Genomic DNA, 22,681 nt, shown 5'->3' on the forward strand with positions numbered 1-22,681 from the left:
TTAAAATATTGTGGCCGTAATGGCCAGCAATATACAGAGGCGTGGAAAAGTGTATTTATGTTGATCCAAAATCCATCTCAGGCCATTGTGACAACTTAACAACACGGTTAACTTTTGTGATCAAAAAATATATGAAACAGTTTTTGTTAATGACTGTACTTGGTAATTTTAGTGCCGTGTAAAAAGTTTTATTTCCCGGTACATTAAACCCGTTAATAAGGGTATGCGCCGGGCCAAATGAGAGCTCGTTTGCCCAACGAGCTGCAGTCGCGGGAGCGGCTCAATTAAAACGCGCGCTCGTGTGAATGCGCCCTTAGTGTCGGTCAGCGCTTACTTTTCGACGAGATATGAATATCAACGCAAAATATATACATATATTTCCTAACAATATTTTTTTTTAGTATTTTTTTAATTTTACAAAATACGTAATAACGCTAATAAAACCCGCATTAAAATATAACAAACTTTCAACGGATTTTATTTATGTAATCTTATTTATTTATTAAATATGGATGCTATTATAGGGAACTCAATCTAATATAGTTTCTACCAAATTTAGCTGTTCTGGAATTCTCATTATATATACAAATGGCTACAATTATTCTGAAACTAGTTTCTTTAATATTTCTATTTCTATTGTGTCGCGCTTAATGTCGGTAAAGCAGTGGCTGTTTAACCTTGACACTTCATAGATGGCGCTGTTAGTAATGGTATTATAATGGCGTCCATTACGGTTGCCGGTCGGTAAAGCAGTTGGTATTTGAAATGTCAAAATGATAATATAAAATTATGCAGAATAAACTTTTAAAAGGAATCGAGAATTAAAATAATAAACTTATCTTATGAAACAATTTCTCTGTTTTTAGAACAACGCCTTGGTCTTTATTTGAAGCATATACCTACATAATCGAGAGAAATTGTTTTATTTAATATAAGGTTAGGGTCCGATAGGTTTTCGAGTGGCGACCAAGAGCAATAGGCGCGGTGTAAATAGACCCCCCCACTTCGTACTCCAACGACCGTGAAGTTTCTTCCTACTTCTTCACCACGACAATAACACTTGCGAATCAAAGTCAAAAATAAAATAGATTTAAAAATGAATAGATAAGTTGACGATCAATAAGAGTTCTGTTAAAAGTTCCAATGTGGAATAAATCAATTTTATCTTTATCTTTATTTTTCTATGACATAATTAAGATCCACGATAATTGTTGGATAATAGGCTGCGAGAGCCATCATTGTAGTGGTCTACCGGGGGGAAGTCAATGCCTTGCAGTGGCCATCTAGCTCATAAAAGAAAAAGAAGAATATAAAAGATGAAATTAGAGAAACCGTACAAGAGCGTCCGACGTAATGTACTTCTTTTCGGAATTCTTTATGTGAACATCTGTTATGCTAATTCAAGAAGATCTGATTCCAGATAAACCTGATTGTATTTATAAAAAGAACATTTACAATTATGACAAATTTCATCATTTTTCGTGAGCTGACATAGTAAAATACTTCAAAGTATATATTTGTATGAATGGCGCTATATTTCGATTACCTCTATTATGCTTTATTGCAATAACATGTTTCATTTCTAATAAAGTATTCTTTCCCAATCCGGGCAAATAGATCGGGGACTGTGTGATTGAGCGCCAGCACGGGATTTGATTGCGGCAGCCGTCGCCGCGGGATTATCTTAGTATTGGTTACAGGAAATGATTGCTATCTGCCCGGCTCCCTTTATAGAGCCATTATTAATGCTTATGATTGGTAGAGCGCTTTAAGAGAATTTATCTTATTAGAAGAAATGTTTGATCGTATCCTTATTAACTATTCTTGGACCAATATTTAGCCACTTCCGCACATGCAGTGGTAGTCGTGCAACAAAGTGCACAGCCCGCTGATAAATGCGCATGCGGCAAACAATGCGAATTACACATCTGCCACCGTCAAATCACTCAACACGTGTTTCACCACTCCACGGGGCATCTTGAGGAGTTATGTTACACCGATTAGTGCCAAACACAAAGTGTAACATTGTTTGCCGCATCCTGATTCCAGTAATTATTCTTGGACCAGTTCTGTCACCATTTCGGCTGTAGGCCTTCCTGATAGATTTCCATGGGACCTGTTAGGAGACGGCATCTATCATCTACCAACGACCCTAACAAGATCGTTAGGCCATATTGTGGGATTTATTTTTACTTTTTAATGAACAGAGTTTTTTACAATTCAACACGTTATTCACTTCGATTTTTAATTTTTAATATCTCTTTTTCCGGCACAGTTTCAGTCAATTCCTCTACTTTTAGAATATTTCACATTCTTCTGGATAACTAGTCTTCTTCTATACATCACATATCTTGCAACTCCTTCGCTCCTAAAACATCACAGTAGGTTTTCTCACCTTGTGGGTTAATAGTCAATGCTTGAGGGCACGTGGTCTCCACTCCCGAACCATTAGAAGTAAACGAAACTGGTGTTAAAATCATATTAAAAGCTGTACAAGCGAAATAATAATAAAGAAAAAAAAATAATTTTATTTATAAAACTAGAAGCGTTTATGCAATACATTTTGTATTGTATAAAAACGAGTCAAAAATGTATAATATGTAACGTAAAATTCTGATCAAGGAAGAAAGGCGACGTATGGAAGATTTGCAATTGAGGAAAGATATGATTATGAGAAAGACATAAAGGAAGGCATAAAAGATATTATGAAAGAAGAAGAAACATGTAAGTAACAATTAAAAAACCTAATAAAATTCCTTTACTCGAAATGTAACGTCACTGCACCATATATGGCCGATATACTCGTATCAATTTAAACAAAACCTTCCCCGCTGTCAATTAAACTTGTCATAAGTAATGCTTAGAAACTTTTATTATGACACGCTTATTAATGCCTCTAAGAAAAGACAACAATAATCTCAGTCCGGTTTTTGTTTTTGATCACTTTTACAATTGAAATATTACAGTAGTAGTGCAATTCATTCCTAAACTTTATTAAAAAGTCTAGCTACGAAGGTAGTCAATATAGACGCATTATTGTCGCATCATTCACGAGGGCAAGAACATATGATAGTCTCTGAAAGGTTTGATTTTTGAATTTTAACCAACGAATGTCTTTGGAAGCGTCTATTTCTCTAATTTTCATTTGATAGTAAATTTCAAAAGTTTCTTATAAATTAACTTGTAACTTTGTACATCAGTGAGAGTGTGGACGTGCTACAGTTTATGACGGCGCGCTAACCGTTGCTCATTACCGCAGGTAATTTAAACTTCAGCACGGCCTCTCGTTACCGGCTCGGCCTGTTCGACAGTGCCCAGTAACTTTGGACATCACTTGACTATATTATTAGTTTAATGTTGACCCTACAAAGGTTTTGGAGACACTGGATGCGGCCAGGGAAATACCGGACATCTTGGCGATATTTGGAGGAAGCCTATTCCTTACAGTGAAATACCGGACTTCGTGGCGATATTTGGCGGAAGCCTATTCCTTACAGGGAACGTCTATCGTCAGACATACTGAGAATGATATTGAAGGATATAAGGGTTTTTAATGGAATCAGGCGTTATTTTGCTGAAGTCCATCCTAAGTAAGAAAAGGATCAATATTTAACCACTTCCGCACATGCAGTGGTAGTCGTGCAACAAAGTGCACCGCCCGCCAGCCTGCTGATAAATAATATATGAGCTCCTAGTTGTTACACTACTCGATAAAAGTGTATTGAGATGATATTTGGGTTATTAGTGATAAGAAACGTATAAATGTATAATATTCGATACAGGTACACATTCAAATATGTTTATAAATACTTGAGAGTACAAAATGTAATTTACACTTGTAACAAAACACTGTAGTGTCATGTTAAGCAGTATTTTGTATTATAGTTCTGTAGTTATGACTACTCAAATATTTAATCATTATTTAATTTCAATTCCTTGTTCTAAATGATTCGATTTCTTGATTGGCACGAAAGCAAAAGGATCATGGTAAAATTGAGCTCTCGAAGTAGAAGAAATTTAAAATTGTAAACTACTTCGCTGAAACGAAGTAAATAGAGACATCAAAAAATCTACCATAACGTCTGCTCATTCAGTTAAGTCGCACTCAAACCATTAGCGGAGTGTGAGAACAGGAACCGCGCGCAGTAAACCACTAAACCGTCCCCGGCGTAATCTCACACCAAGATGGCGGGCGACGCGTAATGGCGGTCTAACGGCGCGTCATTTACCCACCTATTAATAATTTAGGGCGTTGTCAACGAGCCAAGGGCCTAATGTCACTCGCGTTACATTATCGCGATGTCATTCTATATTTTGTTCTAAAATTTCTTTTGATTTCATGATTTGTAATTGTTGCAAGATTCTGAATGCAGGCTGCGTACAACAGATATTGTAACATAAGACCTGTCGCCAGCAACCTAATTGTCAATAATGCTATTAACAATTTAATGGAATCAGGCGTTACCTCGCGGAAGTCCATCCTAAGTAAGAAAAGGACCAATATTTAGCCACTTCCGCACATGCAGTGGTAGTCGTGCAATAAAGTGCACCGCCCGCCAGCCCGCTGATAAATGCGTATGCGGTTTCACCCCCCCACGGGGCATCTTCAGGAGTTTTGTTACACCGATTAGTGCCAAACACAGAGTGTGTGTGAGAATGCTATTAACTTTTGAAATTTAATAGACGAAATAGTAAGAGAAATTTAAAAAAAAATTGTACTGATATCTTTGTGCTTATATATTTATACATGATTAAGCACTCCAGGAGACAGCATTGTGGATTTTATTTCTCTAGTAATATCTCAAACACCGTAATTGATAAACACTATATCCGTATCCTTTAATATTGTAATGATTCATTAGGCACTGCGTTCTATGGTATGTCAACAATTAAATGTAAACTTGAATTTCGAATGAGGAACTATACTATTGGGTTTTAGCTACAGGATTATTAAACTGGCAGACAACTTCTGGACATGGTTCACCATATACTTCTAGAAAGATCGATTTGAAACGGCCTACATCCAGAATTTTTCATCTCCCTTAACTAGCTCATCTGTCTACTTTATGGATGGATGTCCTGCACTACGCTTGTCGGTTCATTATCTCCACTCTTACACCTTCATCCAGCGTCCGCAAACTTCTTACTTTCATTCTCCTACGGTTCCTGATTCGATCGAGAAATCACAAGCATATCCCTTTCGAGGGCTTGTTAAGCGCTAATAAACTTTTCAATGTGGCCCGAAGTAGAATAATAAAAACTAAATAAATTCTCATGTTCTACTACAGGACACCGCCAGTAATAAAATAGTCGAATTTGTGGCCCGCAATTGGTCAAGATAAAGTGCGCCACCGCCGCCCATTACCATGCAAATTGAATCCCAAAAATAAACGTCAACCGAAGGCATTCGTCACGCCAAATACCATTTGCATAGCCTGCAACTGATGCATATGGGTAACTCTGCGATACAATCCATTGGCTCTAAAAATGCATGTAATCATTAAGTAAGTGCGTAATAAAGGAAGGTTCCTAGCTAAGTTATTGTAGAGTTAAATTAATATATGTTATGAAACATAGAGTAAACGTTTTGGCGCCCAATATGGGACCGCACGTAGCGGAGGCGCGGACACGAACTTGAGAAGATATTATAATATGAAACAGACTTACAATTCATAGTGCCCCATTACTCACGGCGTCTGCGGCGCTCCCTCAGCACTTAATGTGCTGCCTGGGTGAAGCATTTCATTTAAGCGGCGCTTCTGTGAATAATTGTTGCATACCAACGCGCTATCGTTCGCGAAATTTCCACAGCTGCTTGATAATTCGGGTATCCCTGGGTAAAACGTTGTGTATTATTGTGTGCATAAATATATATAGACATTACGTCTTAACCTTTGTTTTACGTAGATTACTTGCACTGAAGTATTAAAGGAATATGCACATCAGTAACACGGCTATCCTTCATTTACATTTTGCATTGTACAGTTTCTGAATCAGTTTCGCTTGAAAAGAAACTGATATCATCCCTATATTTAGTTCCAGCAATTGTTTTTCTTGTTTTCGTCCGATATTTTCGGGGTTCCCCGAACACTATTTTTATATAAAAACAAACGATCTTTTTATAAATCCAAATGATAATGTTTAGTTTGACTTCATATCCTACTAAAAGTTTATTAATGCATTAAAACAGTTTCTTACGTAAAACTTTACTAACTAAAATTAAACAAATTAATATATTAAATACAAGAAAAAAACAAGTTTTAAAAGCGATAATTGACTTTAAACATTAATAACTTAAAGTTTATGTTTATGTGTTATGACTTAAGAGAAGGTTGTTGGAATTGAATAACATAAACAAAAAAAATTGTTCACTCACTGACCGCCTGTGGTCTTTGATACTATGTCAAAAATTATTTCCACTGTGAATTATCAGTATTGATCACTTGTGACATTAAAAGAAGAATTTCTGAAGAGGCCACATTGGTAGAAACGAGTAATAACATCCGGTGTTCGTCTATAGATATGGGACAAGTTTATAACTCTAACAGAAAATGTTTTTTCTATTATAAAGTAACAATTTGTTTAAAAAGTAATGTTATTTTGCAGACGTGCCGTACCTGGAGCTGGCAGAACCGGATGAGGGTTACCACGGGCTGATCCGCGAGAACGAGACCCTCGTGGAGGTGACGCCGGCCATCCGCGCCCGCGGGCCTCTCTGCTCCTTCCTCATTCTCAACAACAAGCACCATGGGGAAGCGCCTTTTGAGGTAACACTCGCTATTTTTAAACGGTTTTATTTAATTCGACCCGTACGGAATTTATTTGTTTATTTATTTGGGTCAAAATTTTAAATTGAAATTTAAGCACCTTCCCGTTGTCAGATTGATCTAAAATTTGTGTACACACATTTAATTTAGATGACAATACAATATAATAAAATCAATAACATTATGAATCTAAGATGGCTGCCGATACAAAATGGCGGATTACATATTTTTCCTTACCCCCACAATATGGGTATCAAATGAAAGGGCTACACTAGTAAAACACGATGATTATGTCAAAATTTAAAATTCAAGATGGACGCCGTTCCAATATGGCGGACTAGGTACATGTTTTTCCACAACCACCACAATATGGGTATCAAAAAACCGTTTAACTTAAAAGTTTTTTAAATGTATTTATATCTGTTCTATCTGACGCTTTTTCTGTTGGAGCTATCACTATCTAGATCTTCGACAGTTGTGCCGAGCTCCGGTACTGATTTTGAGCAAAACACAATTTTTTTGCCTAATTTCAGTAATTCCTTGGTTTTATCCCGCGTTATTAAACAATTTAGGCTTTACATCCGATCGCTAAATTGGAATAGTCCATCCGTACGGGATCTTCCAAAACTATTGTAGTAAAATCTTTCTACAATGTAGAGTATTTTTAATTGTTTATACAGTTTCTACTCTATCGATATACGTTTGTAAATAAATGACGTAATACACCTAGTCTAGCCATAAGTTCTGTTACAAAGAAAATATCCGATAATTTCAAAAAAAATAATTTTATTTAAAAAATTTATCTGCGATTATGTAGTCCTCTAGCATAGACCATAATTTATAGTCCAAATGGTTTAAGTCCGGATTAGCCGAAGGCCAATAATCAGCCTTTATGGAGTTTGAAACATTTCGCTCAAGCCAAATTTGGATAGTGTGCGCCTTTTGACCTCGGACTGAATCCTGTTGGAATGTTAAACACTTCGTTTTTGAATAAGGTGTTGTAATATATATATATATATGTATACACAACTGCGACTTATTACCTCTACTCTGGATTGACTGATTGAGAATGCCCAAGGCATTACAGAAAGAATCAGTAAGAAAAGGACCAATATTTAGCCATTTCCGGACATGCAGTGGTAGTCGTGCAACCAAGTGCACCGCCCGCCAGCCCACTAATAAATGCGTAAATTACTCAACACATGTTTCACCCCTCCACAGGGCATCTTCAGGGCAATTGTAGTTTAAATTTTATTAACCTCATCGTCAGTACTGCGTGTTTAGCCAGTTAAAAATATCTTTATTCAAAGTAACGATTAACACGCAGCTTTAAACCGTCAATTAATTTTTTTTTAAATTTAGTGTTGTCAATCTGTAGTTATCATAGAGAGTAGAACTGGCCAGTAACACAACAGTCGATCTTTTTTAATGTACATATATACTCTCCGGTATCGAGCGTTGCACCATCCGCCTGTGACGCGCGAAACAGTTTAACATGCGAGTCGGTAACTGCATTTGCATCTCCCGGCCTCTGCCGCGCCGCTGCAAAAGTTGCTCGGCTAAAGTTGCGACGCCGAGCGCTCGCAGTTCAGTCAAACGTTTTACTCTGCGCCTGAACGGTCAAGTGTGTAGGGTTGTCACTATTAATAAAAATGATATTTTTTGAAAAATAATTTTTTCATCAATCTTACTTTTTTGGACACGTGCCAATGTTGTTTATATTAGGGTGGACCGGAAAGTAATGTCGTTTCTGTCGACATGTTTTACAAACCATGTTTAACAACCGATCGATTTGTTACAGCTCAGGCATTGAAAATTTGTATACTAGATGGCAAAAGGTTGTTCATAACGAATGTGAATACATTGTTGATAAGGAATAAAAACTTGTAAAAAGTGGAGTCGTGTGAATTTAACTTAAAAAGGCGACTTTACTTTCCGGTCCCCCTAATATTTATGTCTCTAAGGGAATCCCACGCCAGAGCGCTCTATATTTACGTCGGGCGAAAGAGACAGCGCTCTACCATGTTTCTCGCCTTGTGATTGGCTGACGGTTTTTATTGGTTAATATCATTTTCATAGTTTTAAGAATCGGTATAAATATGGGCTAAGTTTGATCAATATACACACTTCTATTTCGGACTTTGTGTTGTTATTACCTACAAGGCCTACTGGCTCTAGGAACAATCCCGCAGGTTTAAAATTTCTGAACATTAAAAGCGCTTAACCTATATCTACTGTTACTAAGTTCGTAACCTCCCTCGGTCGAGCGTTGGAAATATCACCGGGTCAGGAATCCGTCAAACTGATAGGTCTCTGGAAGCGATCTCGGCTGAAATGAGTCGTGTTTAGGCTTTTGGATTCGAAGGTGTCTGAGGTGTCTCAGTGCGATCAGTTTCTATTTTCAATTTTTTTTCTAGATGATCAAAATACCCTGTCTCTAAAGCGAGGACAGGGTAAACTTCTAAAGCGAATTCGCTATCTCTAGAATCTTTTTAGCCGTAGTCCTTAGGGCTTTCATTTGGATAACTCTGCCAAAGGTTTTGCATTAATCACACTTCCCTTGGTGTTATTGATTGGATTCTAAACAAATTTTAAAAAGTGGACTGGATGCAGGCCGCTTCCAACTGTCTCTGTCGGAAATTCCGTTTCTGATCCGCACATCCTGAGTATGAAAATCTGCCGGATCCTTTTTTCCTGGGAATTATAATCCAAGTCTTTTCAGGATTATTTATATATTAGCGTGAAGTGTGTACCTACTGACTGCTTCATTCTCGACCACAACGTCGCTTACGATCGGGCGAGTTGGTCGTCAAACGGTGACCAGAAATGTGAACGAATGATCATTAGATTTACCATTACGTACACTTATTAAGTATGTATCATTAAGATATGTAAATTACGTCATTATTTAAAAAAAATGTTACACGTGGTATTATTAAATAAAAAACAAAAAATTTGCTACAACCATTTTAAGCACGACTGTACCCGGTGTGAACGCCGTGATCCAATAAACGTATCGATGTTTTACACGACTTTTGTTATCGCGTGTCCTTTATCGCAACCCTTCGGCGAGCAGGTGGTTTCGTTTATATCCTTTTATTATTCCTTCCACCTGGTCTCCTTATTTTGTTCCTGAGTTTAGACGGACAAATTAAAAAGTGTTATATCGTATAGCTCTTAATTGAACACGTATAAAAGCTTTATGTGTTAATATTTTTAAATATATATATATACACACACACATATATAGCATGGTCATATAAGTCGATAAGGTCACGAGGGATATAGTGAGAAAAGTTTGTTACGTTGCTAAGAATAAAATAAAGACTTGTGTTCTGAACCACTGCCTTTATTGTTTGACAATCCCACATATATATAAAATTATTCTTTAATCCTACTTTCAAGAACATTGACATGTAAAATATTAATAGAACTTATTGTTCCTTGGTCAAGCGGACAAATACTACGATCTGATCAATGAAATAAATAGAAATTGATTCATAGTGAATTTGTATGTAGTGGAGAAATTAGCTAGGAGTACAGCAGTTATATCCCTATATAAGCCACTGCAGAATTTGGTATTACCAAAAGAGATCATCACCACATTCTGTTCGGTGAAATTCAATGAACATTTACTCCAAACATAACTCTACCATTCTGTCTACAATACAATGGATCAGGCACCAGCACCGTAATCATAGAATGTTAAGAAGTGAAATCTCTACAATCCGTCTGCGTTAATAATGCCTTAACATATTATCCGTAGACCTAGTGGTTCCCTTAATTGGAATGTCAAGTTGACAATGACCAGTTTAATGTAAGAAAAGGACCAATATTTAGCCACTTCCGCACATGCAGTGGTAGTTGATTCGCATTGTTTGCCGCATACGCATTTATCAGCGGGCTGGCGGGCGGTGCACTTTATTGCAAGAACTACCACTGCATGTGCGGAAGTGGCTAAATATTGGTCCTTTTCTTACTTAGGATGGACTTTCGCGAGGTAACGCCTGATTCCATTAAACAGTTTAATGTACTTCCAACGCAACTGCTAATATAGACAAAATATTCTTTACTACCTTCTTAACTCCTACTGGCTGCTTGCATATTGCCATGCACACGTCACAAGAATTATAAACAGTACCTGATTTTCCATTTTTATGGTACTTCGTAATAATCGACTGTATTTGATCCATTGGATATCATTTTCAATGAGTTTCATATATTTTTAATATTATGATATTATTGTATTATATAAATAAACACAACAGTAATGAATCATTTATCTCATATATACAATAATTATAGGCTAGGTTTATACAGAGTGATTAGCTATAGGTATAAAAGCTATATGCATAGCTCATTTGTAACCAAAAAAAAATTAAAACTTTTTGTACCTATTTCCAATCAGGTGTATAAACTGATCACTCTGAAATTTGGTATTTTTACTTATTTTTTTATCGGAATGTAACAGACCAAAAACTTCAAACAGAACAAAGTGTGTTGGGATAAATAGTAAACAAACATTATATTAAGGGGACCGGAAAGTAATGTCGCTTTCTTAATTTAAATTCACACGACTATATTTCTAACAAGTTTTTATTTCTAATCAACAATATATCCACCTTTGTTATCAACAACCTTTTAGCCATCTAGTATACAAAATCAATGCCGGGACGGTGAAAGTCAATTGGTTTTCCTGTAAAATATGTTGACAGAAACGACATTACTTTCCAGTCCCCCTTATATATAGATAAATATCCCAAAATGCAGTTACGTCGGTAGTATGCAGCGTCAATAGATGGCGCTAGTGGTTGATTGAATCGCGATATCATTTGATACGGATAATATCGGAATTACAGATATATCACTTACATTATATGAATTATATCTGCCTGTATTCTATTACAGTAAGATAGTTAAATTTTCTAACGTCATTAAAACAGATTGAGTGTTTTGGTGGAAAATTAGATTAGAATATTTTTCTATTACAAGAAAGGTATATATGTAACAGTGTTTATAAACGACAGCGCCGCGGTCGCAAATGGCCAATTTCCGTAATGGAAACAGTTTCGAAACTGAAAAAAAAACGTAATTGAAATACACGAACTCGACGTTTATTACTTAGCGCTGGAATTAAGCAATAAAGCGCTTTAAATTCTCGCGCAGCGGCAACAGGACCGCAATTACGGGGAGTTCACTTGTTCCTATTTGCCGGATTTCGCTTTTCATATTTTCATTTGAATAATTGTCGTCTGAATCAGAAATCAGGAGATGCGTAGAAGAATCATGCAACTCGAAGAATTTGTAGGAGTAGTCGTAGTACTGGTAGCTTCTTGTTCTTCGGTAGCTTCTTGTGCTTCGGTAGTTCGTCGGTTGTATCTTGTTCGTCTGTTGCTTCTTGATCTTCAGTTGCTTCTTCTTGCGTTGACCGCACCTCCGCTAGCCCTTATAATGAGCGCGGAGACTCTCAACAGCGCGATGCAGATTTTCGTTGCGTCTACTGTGGCGCCATCTGTCATGTATCTGTTTCACTGCCGCCGCCGCCATGCGATTGACGGTCACGTGGGTAAGAGCTTGGTGTTTGAGTGGCGCGCGATATGCACGCCACAAATTCTTTGTCTGAAGTGACAGAAGTCATTGACAATACTAACAATGTCGTTTATCCAACTTGTGGGTGGAGGAAGCATTGCGTTTGTCAGTTCCTCGCCTCCACTTCAGAATGTTAAACTTCAAGTAGCCATAAGTTCCGCGTGCCTGTCTAGTGCCACTTTTACTTGTCATAAGCACTTTCGTTCGTAGACGAAGTAACATAGCCCTCTCTATTACTAATAGAGCGATTTAGAGCTTGTTAATGAGGCTTGAAGAAGAGAACCAATGACTGCGATGGAGAGTCTTATTGATAACGACATCTTCCTCAGATCATGGTCATCGACGAGAACGAGGCACGGCTGCGTGTGCGGTACCCTCTCAACTGCGAGAAGCGCCGTAACTACAAGTTCGACATCGCTGCCGTCGGCTGCGATGGTTCCTACTCCAACACGTGAGTACTCATCACCTCTTCTTTTTCCATCGTCTATTGGTGGGAGTTTTATAAATTCTCGAAAGACATTTGTTTATCTCACTTTTGTTTCACGGCAGGGAAATACCATCTCACATTACCTTCTAGAAATTCTAAGGACACTATGTATACAGCCCAGTATTTTTAAATTTGAATTTAACTTTCTCGATGTTGATATGTTTATTGAAATTTCCAACCAAATCACATCAAAATATCATGTCTATCATGAATGTTCGGTTATAAAAACCCGACGTCAGTTTTGTAACTGCAATTGACTTGATTGGTTACCGTATAAAATAATAATCCAGTTATTTTAACATGATCGATACTGTCAATTAACGGCACAGCTCCGTGATATGCGATCGTATTAGTGATATTCATATCTATTGGAAAATGAATACCTTGTTAAAATACTGTAGATTACTTTCAACAGCGAAAATATTTGCCGCAGAAGTTAATTTTTATTCATTTTATTCTAGACCTTACTGTAATTAAGCCCAAGGATGCATTATGAACGTCTTGAATGAATGTTACATCATTTATTTTGTCGGAATAGCAAATCAGTGAGCTTTTAGATCGCTTAAACGGACGGCTTATGTAGTAACTGAAGACCCATGGGATGATGGCTGGTGCAGTCACTGAAATTGAATTTAGAATTCAAATCCTTGAGTATCTGGGATAGCCAGACTTTGATGGACCATTATTAAATTATAATGCTGACATAGTTGGTGAAACAATGACGAACATAATGTACAGTTTGTATAGAGGTGGCAAAGTTGTTTTACCAACATCGAGTAATACTTAGACATTTCATTCTATGAAACTAAGAAAGAACAAGAAGGGAAATAAAACATATAGTCGTTGATCAACATAGCTTCGAGATATGAACCTAGTAAAGCTAATAGTTAGCTAGAAGTATTGCAAAAAACTGAAACAATAGGTCTATTCCGTCGTTAATAGGAAAAAATCTGCCGATACGTGGCGGTATTGCAAATATGCAGTAGACCACCCTCGCCAGCTTTGATTTGGCTACGATTCTTTTTTATTTAGTTTTGATCTTTCCTTTATTTATAACATAATAAGAATAATGCTTTATTATAGAACCATGATCATAATATAAGGTGTTATATATCTCACACGATCTCACACTAAAATATGTGTACATCTTTATTGTAATATCCTGATGGAGAAGTTGTGCGAAGTATCAGGGTACATGTTTCCGTGGTATGTGTCCAGGGTGCCCGTCCATATCACGGTGACGGACGTGAACGAGTTCGCGCCGGTGTTCGCGCAGGCGGCATACGTGCGCAGCGTGGACGAGGGTCGGCTGTACGACGAGCTGGTGCGCGTGCAGGCCACCGACCGCGACTGCACGCCGCACTACGGCGACGTCTGCAAGTACGAGATCCTCACCGACCGCAACCAGCCCTTCGCTATCGACAATGAAGGTCAGATCACCTGCTCCCCATCCTTACTTTTCTGTTTCAGATAAAATATTTCATAGTCTTTTCAATATACCCTACTTACTCTCTGTGCGAAAGATAAGACTATGAACGACGCCTACCCACTAGAACCATATCGGTGTCACTTCTAGGTATTTTTAAGGGAAACTAGAATCCCATAGAGCATCACGAAACCACATTTTGTTGCTGCTCTCATAGGGTTAGATAAGAAAGGAAGATGGAAGCCCCCATTCTCGACACCCATCGTATAAATGGGACTTTGTATGTCTCCAAAATGAAGATCACAGATCAGAGATTTAGTGTTGTGTTGGGTTTGAAAAGAATGCAGTCAGTTTTACCGATATAGATAACATTATTTTGATTACAACAAACTTACAATACAACATAGTTTGGAGGATCTTTTTGTAACTCAAGTCTTGGGAGATAATAACACTAAGATTGTTATAGGGATGACTTCGTGCCGCCACTATGTCACCACTTAGCAACTTAAGAAGGCTTACAAAGTTTTGTCCTACCTTAACTTTTAACAACAATATACAGTTTGTATCTAATGGATTCAGGCGTTATTTTGCGAAAGTCCATCCTAAGTAAGAAAAGGACAGTTTGATTACAATATATATGACTGTAAATAAACTTTCAACAATTTTGCAACGTGGTCACGTAAATATATATTTATTTTAACACCCAATTTGCACCAAAAAAAAGCTTACCGAAGAAACTCACCAACAAGTTTATCGCTATTCTCTTCTCGACAAAATAGCATAACAGTTTTAGTGTTACTTATTTTACGTTGTCATTTTTGCAGGTGTTATTCGCAACACGGAGCCCCTGGACTACGAGAAGTCACACAATCACATCCTGTCGGTGGTGGCTTACGACTGCGGCATGCTGCGCTCCGCGCCCGTTATGGTCACCATCAAAGTGAACAAGCCCTGTCGCCCCGGATGGAAAGGTCAACTCTTTGTTTTATGACTGAATTATTCTTAGAGTTTCACACGATGCACTTTTTTCTAAACATTATTCAGTGTTGATTCATTCATCTTCTTCTAGAAGAAGGCATTCCGCAATGCCATCAACCATATGTGGTACTTCTTTAAATGGAGCATCATACAACTATTCGTCCTAAGTAAGAAAAGGACCAACATTTAGCCACTTCCGCACATGCAGTGGTAGTCGTGCAACAAAGTGCACTGCCCGCCAGCCCGCTGATAAATGCGCGTGCGGCAAACAATGCGAAACACAACTACCACCGTTAAACCCCTCCACGGGGCATCTTCAGGAGTTATGTTACACGGATTAGTGCCAAACACAGAGTGACTCCTGATAATAACGCCTGATTCCATTAAATAACTATTCGTCCCTTTCCATAGACTTATCTCTAGGAGTTTTCTTCCTAATCTGCAGTCACCTACAAAACAGAATTGCCTAAATCGCTTAGACGCTTGGACTCTTGAACTTCGCCACGGGGTGTCACTTATTAACGCTTTTAGAATTTCGATACTAACTTAGCATAGCCCGATAGGACTGGCTAGACTTCCTTTTTTTTTTCATTCAACCATCATGGATGGAGATGGTCTTTATTTACGTAATTTTTTTTTACTTAATTTTTCTTTTTTTTGTTTCCATACGCATCTTTCGTCCTTATCAATGTCTATTATTTTTTCTTCTAAATTACTTCACAATATCTCTTATTCCTCAATACTTTCATTCCATACATCGCCTCACTTCTTTAGCCTTCCCTCCAGGGTTCTTCAATTTTACATTTATCATTTTTATTTCTTTATTTGTTAACTTTCATACATTTATTTAACAATTTATTTATTCATAATAATATTTATTTTCTTACTATCTATATTGCATTTAATTTACATTTCTAATATCACAGATTTTATCACTCTTGTTTATAATCTTCGCTATTAATGTTTTATTGATTTTTATTGTTTGTTCTATTACCTTTTAGCAGTACTTCAAAAATCTGAGGACACTTCTCTTTATTCACCAGTGAAGCGATGTTCTCACCCTCTATTCTCTTCTAGACTTGATCGTTTTCTGTTATAGGACTTTGGCTTTAAATAAACTCCTGGATTCTGTTGAACAGGTCTTGCGGAGCGTGTGGACTACGCGCCAGGGTCGGGCCCACTTGCGCTGTTCCCGGGCGCGAGGCTAGAGGCCTGCTCCAGCGACGAGCGCTGTCCCGGTGTCACGCGAATCCAGGCCTTCGTGTCCCTCCAGGTGTCGCGCGCCGGCGCCGCCTGCGACCGCGACACCTACTCGCTGCACGCACAGCGCACCATCTGCGGTGAGTGCAGTCGCGATGACGAGAATAATAGCTGAAATATCAGATTTGTGTAACATAATTTTAAACTAGATTATTTATTACATTCCAAGAGTTTCAATTATGTTGTGCTAATAGAGACATACATTTCAGGGCTGGACCCGAAAACTGTCGACCTGCTACCCAGTCCCGGTGAAGGCAACGAGTGGGCCAAGTCCTTGAAACCAGATTCAGGTAACATAATTTTTTATCGATAGAAAAACCTAGGTCATCGACGTAGCTCAAAGAATTACTGGTTTAAAGTGGTAGTAGACGTAGCACTAACAACCGTTCGGGCCGAATATTTCTTCGGGTGCCACTTTGAGCCGATAGACGCGGCATGGATTGATCAGCAACATAGTCAAGGTCACGAGGAGTCATCGTGGCGACCTTTGGAGGAAGCCTATACCTTGCAGTGGGCATCTGTCGTCTGAGATGATGGTGATAAACTAAAACACAACTAAAATGCTAATTCAACCTGATGTTGTCCACAGGGCACGACACCGAGGAAATGTTCGAGTTCGACGGAGAGACGACGTCTGCCGTGGTGCCAGAGAGCGTACTCCCGCACTCGCTCGGAAGCACCTTCTCCGTGTCCACGTGGATGCGGCACGCACCCTGGCCGGACCAGGACAAGCACCGCAAGGAGCACGTGCTCTGTTTAGCCGATGACCACAGTCAGTATATCTACTTTGTATATTGTAGTTTTCAATGAGAGCTTTGTATTTTTATGGGCATTGGTTAAATGCTTAGTTTAACATCTTTTTGGTAATAAAGCTATTGAATTTAGTCGTTGATGACTAATGATTGGTTTATTTTATCAGAAATGAACCGCCACCATTACGCCTTGTTCGTACGCAACTGCCGCCTCATCCTGCTGCTTCGTCGCGACTTCGGCGATGGAGACTTGAACATCTTCAGGCCTGCTGAGTGGCGGTGGAAGATTCCAGAGGTAAGCTAACCAGTTAAATTCTATTTTTTAATCACTTTGTGAAGTTAAAATAACAGTATCATCCGAGTACGTTGTTCAATACTTAGGTAGATCTATAATGTAATGTAGGAAGAGGATCGATCCAAGTACACTGCATTTTAGAACACCATTGAAACTATTTGTCAGTCAAACCACTATTTTCATTTCGTGTAGCATTCCCAAGTATGCTTGGAATATGTTTAATAATGCCGTGTAACACGGTATTTTTTATGTTTTTAATTACCTTGTCTGATTTTTAACACACATTATTATTGATTAGAAAATTTTAAATAGTAGTTGAAATATTTTACATACAATAAAATATTGCAAAAGTCATTGAGTTGAAAATACTTCAAATCATTGAAATTTATAGAAAACTAGCATGTGTCTACTTTTTAAACGGTTTTATTTAGTTCGACTCGTACGGAATTTATTTGTTTATTTATTTACCTTCCCGTTGTCAAAATGAACTGAAATTTGGTACACACATTTAATTTAGATGACAATACAATATAATAAAATCAATAACGTTATAAATCTAAGATGGCCGCCGATATAAAATGGCGGATTACATATTTTTCCTTAACCCCCTCAATATGGGTATCAAATGAAAGGGCTACATTAGTAAAACACGATGATTGTCAAAATTTAAAATTCAAGCTGGACGCCGTTCCAATATGGCGGACTAGGTACATATTTTTCCACAGCTAGCACAATATGGGTATCAAAAAACCGTTTAGCTTAAAAGTTTTTTAAATTTATTTATTTATTATGCGCTGGTTATATTTTCGTAACGGTATCAAATTTCCTTTAAAAGGTTTGCGACAACGAATGGCATCACTACGCGATAAACATCAGATTCCCAACCGTGGAGCTGTTCGTGGACGGTGAACTGTACCGAGCGCTGGACGGCAAAGGTCCGGAGGTCATCGACGACTGGCCACTGCACCCCGCACACGGAGTTAACACTACACTTGTGGTTGGAGCTTGCTGGCAAGGTAACGTTTATTAAGACCTTTCTAATAATAGGACGTGGTTACATAAACAAAAATCAACCTACACTCACAACTGTTTTAAAAAACAAATTTCTATATAAGGAAACATATTCAAATAACAGTCAAATCATTTTAAAAAGTTTAGATAGGCAACTGAAACAGCAAAATGCTCCGTAAGACATCCAAATATCACAAAAGATCGCCTAGACTTCTTACACAAAATGCGTTTTATATTCACGTAGACGGATCTCTCTTTCACACACTTATCTCTTGTAGTCACATGAAACGCGTGCGTTGATTGGCTGATTGGAGGGTGTTATGCTCTTTTATGGATATCTTACTTTTTAAGAGAATATATCGTTTTATGACGATTTACAGGAAGATCTTGTTTGCTAAATAGAGTGTGGACATAATTTTAAATGTCCAAGGTTTTTGGAGTCAGATATTTTTTTATTAATTATATAGTATTTCTTTTTTTTATACCTTTTAATAGAAAATATCAGGCAATGTCGTATATTTACTGATATTTTTGTGTATATGCAGGCACAGAGGGCGACATGAAACACCACCTGCGCGGCTGGCTGGCCGGCCTGGGCGTGTTGGTGGGCGGCGAACAGAGTGCCTCTGCACTCCGCTGCTCTGCACGCTGCCGGGAGGGGCTCAGCCTCGCGCCTGATCTATGTGAGCCTTATTCTTTGAACTCGAACTGCACTACACTGCGTTGTCGTTTCAATGACTTAACAATACATATGATCCTCGATTTTGCTAATATTGGAGAGTCACATTGTGGCCACTTCAAATAAGCTCGGCAGAACTGACTTACCTCGTGACATTCGGAACCTAATTGGCGAGTAACTGGCTTGTTCCGTTTAGACCTGAAGTCGGTGTCGGTTGAGGGCGACGGCGCAGCGGAGGTGGAGACGCTGGTGCGTCGCGTGGCGTACGGCGATGCGCGCGCCTTCCCCACGCCCGGCCGCCGCAACGTACACCTCGCCACTACCATCACGTGAGTCAAGCTTGCACTATAGTTTTATTGCATTAACAGTACACTGGGCCTAGTTAGGCGAGCAGACAATTATTGTCCGCCGACATAGCCTCGTGAGAATCAAATTCATTTTAATTCGAAAGTCAAGTGACACAGTTAGCAAATGAAGGCATGCTTCCAAATTTAAAGATTCTGTGTAACGATGACGCATATTTGTGTCTGATTAACTTGTTTTGTTGAATAACTAATATCGATCTTGCTTACGTCACTATAGTTCGCTCGCGTTAATAATAGTCTAAATTGTTGTCTGCCGGCCTAGTAACCCAATAAATCGTTATGAGAAAATCTAGCGACAATGAATAATTAAAGTCATATTTTCGAACCCAATAGTTATTTATATTATGTAATATTTAGTAATTTTTGGAGAGACCATTAAGAATCTGTTTTCGGATCTTTCTATTTGAATAACTGTAGTTTGTTCGCGTTAATAATGCTGTGAGTTATTACTGTCCGCCGACCTAGATACGCTCCAATCAAATCATTCTGCTGCAACAGTTAATGACGGTACGTATGTATGTGCAGGTGTGACAACGGGCGCACGGTGCAGGCTCGCCCCGCGGAGTCGTACGTGATGGTGCTGCAGCCGCAGACGCCCAGCGTGCTCATCAACGGCAGCGGCGAACGTGCCCGCGACTACGCACACTTCCGAGCTGGTGTGCGCGTGTTCGACGACCTCGCTGTGCGCGTTGTAGCGCGCGACCATGGCGCCCTGCGCGGTAAATACATGCCCATAAAGATTATAGTGCAATACCACTAATGATACGCAAGATGCTATAAACCTATGTTAATAGTTCCTTACAAAATGCGACGTACATATTATTGACAATGCATTGAGCTATATTTGAGTTTTAATCAGTATAATATTTATCGTTGCCTTTTTAATATCTTCTTGAGGTTAAATATTTAATCTTTATATTTTTCTGTAAGCGTTCTAAAAATTATTAGAATAAAATATACGTGTCAACGGAATGATTTCCTAAACTGATTGACATTGTACTTATTTGGCTTCGGGGTTAGCTTAAATCTAACTGAAACATCGAGGAATTTCTGCGAAACCGTAACATGGGCGTGGATGTCACCCTGTTGAACCGAAGCGGGTGGCCCTGTAAGATGCTTCTCCAAGTAGTACGTGAGCAACATTCTTCTCTTCCAGACGTATTCTACACAGAAATTGTCGGTAGCCCCACTTACCTTACCTTGAGTTGGCTGGTAGAGAAAGCCTGAAGGCATTAAGTTAGCCATTACAAAGGTTGTTAAAAGAGAGTATAAATAAATAAATATACATATATATTACACCTTAACCATCTTTTTTATATTATTTGCAGGAGAATTTCGTAAACTGTCACAGAAGCAATCTATATATATCTGAATAAGAGACTTTTCGACAGCAATAATGAGATTCGTTTTTGCTGAACAATTAAGTTGAATAGCGATATAATTTTTTGATTTTAAGACCTCAAATAAGCAGGTGCATCAGAATCTTTAATTGTTATTATTCATAATTGTACCATTTAAATAAATCCCACAGAGGCGGAGAGTCAAAAGCTGGACTCGTGCGTGGTGTCCGTGTACCCCGCGCTGAACCCTGACCACGAGGCGCTGGCGCTGCGCGGCGCCGGCACCCTGCCCGCCTCCGACGTGCGCGCCGCCCTCACGCGCGACGGCGTCAGCCTCAGCGGCGCCGACACCGTCGCCAACTACGAGCGGGTGCGGCACACACGCCCACACAACATCTATATACACACGATGCCACACTCCCACATACGCAAGCACACGCGCCACTCGCAAACTCATGCACATGTTACACACACATATACGGCCACAGCGAGTACATACGCACGATGACATGCCCCTACATACCTCACGCACTCACACATTCTCACAGCGGCTACGTATCGCCTTTTATACAACACATGTGCACATCCGCGCCACTCTACTCACACGCCCGTGCGTGTATATACATACATACACATATATGTACGCCCACAGAGTCTACATATCCACAACCTCACAGTACAAATTACACACACAATCGAACATTATTATTATTCATATTTACGTATAAAGTACGCACTCGTATTCTACACGTTTAAACACACACCCACAGCTAGATAAAGAAGCCAGATATACCTAATAGTTTATATCTCATACGGCACCAGAGCTCAAGGTCACCCAGAGGACAATGGAAAGGTTATGCTCTGAATTTCGCTGCGATATAGAATCAAAAATGAGGAGATCCATAGAAGAACCAAGGTCACTGACGTAGCTCGGAGAACTTTTCGTCTTAAGTGGCAGTAGACAGGTTAAATCGATCGTGCAACCTATGGCCCTTCGGGTAGAACGTTCTCGAATAGCCTGCACGAGCCGGTAGACGTAGTGTGAGACACCACGCCCAATCTGTGGCCCGAAGACATTGCTGGAACGATCGGTCATCATGGCAATCTTTCAAGGAAGCTTTTGCTTTGTAGTGGGCGTCTACTGGCTGAAAAGAAGCAGAGGAAGAACGACACCAGATCGTCAAGAGAGTGTTCATTACATGAGATATCCTCAAATATGTTTTTCCGCAAGCAGGTGCTGCGTTCCATCGAGTACAGCAACAAGAAGCCGGCGTACTACCTCAACCGCGTGTTCAAGCTGACCTGCTCCGAGCTCAACGGACGCTTTACCAGCAACGAATACGTGCAAACGGTGAGTACAACATGACATTGGCAAACATGTGGGGCTAAATGTGGTTTTTTATTTATTTATTAAAAAAAAACCGGAATGTGTACGTCTTAAATATGTAGTACAAAGTCCTGAACAGTGAATATAGCCTAAAACATTTGTAGTAAAAAGGTAAAGTTACAAAACGCATATATAAATATATTTTTGTGGACCTCTCATACATTCCCCCGTTTTGGGTACGCAGGAAAACTTTGGCTTAGTAATTATTCCACGTCCATTTTTATTTGTTTACTCTTCTCATATCTCTCTCTATCTTAATACCGCTCATTCATTCTTTTTTTTTCATTCCTTTATCATTCATACATCGTCTCTTTTCCTTTACCATTCCCCCCGTACTGCTACTTT

At 38.9% G+C, this 22,681-nt stretch overlaps 1 protein-coding gene across 1 annotated transcript in view; it reads left to right on the plus strand.

The window, feature by feature from the left end:
• Cals (calsyntenin-1) overlaps positions 1-22,681 on the plus strand; it is a 264,883-nt gene that overhangs the window by 236,698 nt on the left and 5,504 nt on the right. Inside the window, exons 2-15 of the mRNA XM_068768620.1 lie at positions 6,607-6,767; positions 12,686-12,807; positions 14,062-14,273; positions 15,094-15,240; positions 16,387-16,587; positions 16,717-16,797; positions 17,097-17,279; positions 17,427-17,554; positions 18,390-18,570; positions 19,111-19,248; positions 19,441-19,573; positions 20,135-20,328; positions 21,141-21,319; positions 22,184-22,300. Coding sequence (XP_068624721.1) covers positions 6,607-6,767; positions 12,686-12,807; positions 14,062-14,273; positions 15,094-15,240; positions 16,387-16,587; positions 16,717-16,797; positions 17,097-17,279; positions 17,427-17,554; positions 18,390-18,570; positions 19,111-19,248; positions 19,441-19,573; positions 20,135-20,328; positions 21,141-21,319; positions 22,184-22,300 — 2,177 coding nt within the window. The remainder of the gene's footprint in view (positions 1-6,606; positions 6,768-12,685; positions 12,808-14,061; positions 14,274-15,093; positions 15,241-16,386; positions 16,588-16,716; positions 16,798-17,096; positions 17,280-17,426; positions 17,555-18,389; positions 18,571-19,110; positions 19,249-19,440; positions 19,574-20,134; positions 20,329-21,140; positions 21,320-22,183; positions 22,301-22,681) is intronic.

Source organism: Battus philenor, unplaced genomic scaffold (genome assembly GCF_028537555.1).
Source record: "Battus philenor isolate CCGP_79_NKW_IND1 unplaced genomic scaffold, ilBatPhil1.0.hap1 SCAF_26, whole genome shotgun sequence".
NCBI lineage: Eukaryota > Metazoa > Arthropoda > Insecta > Lepidoptera > Papilionidae > Battus > Battus philenor.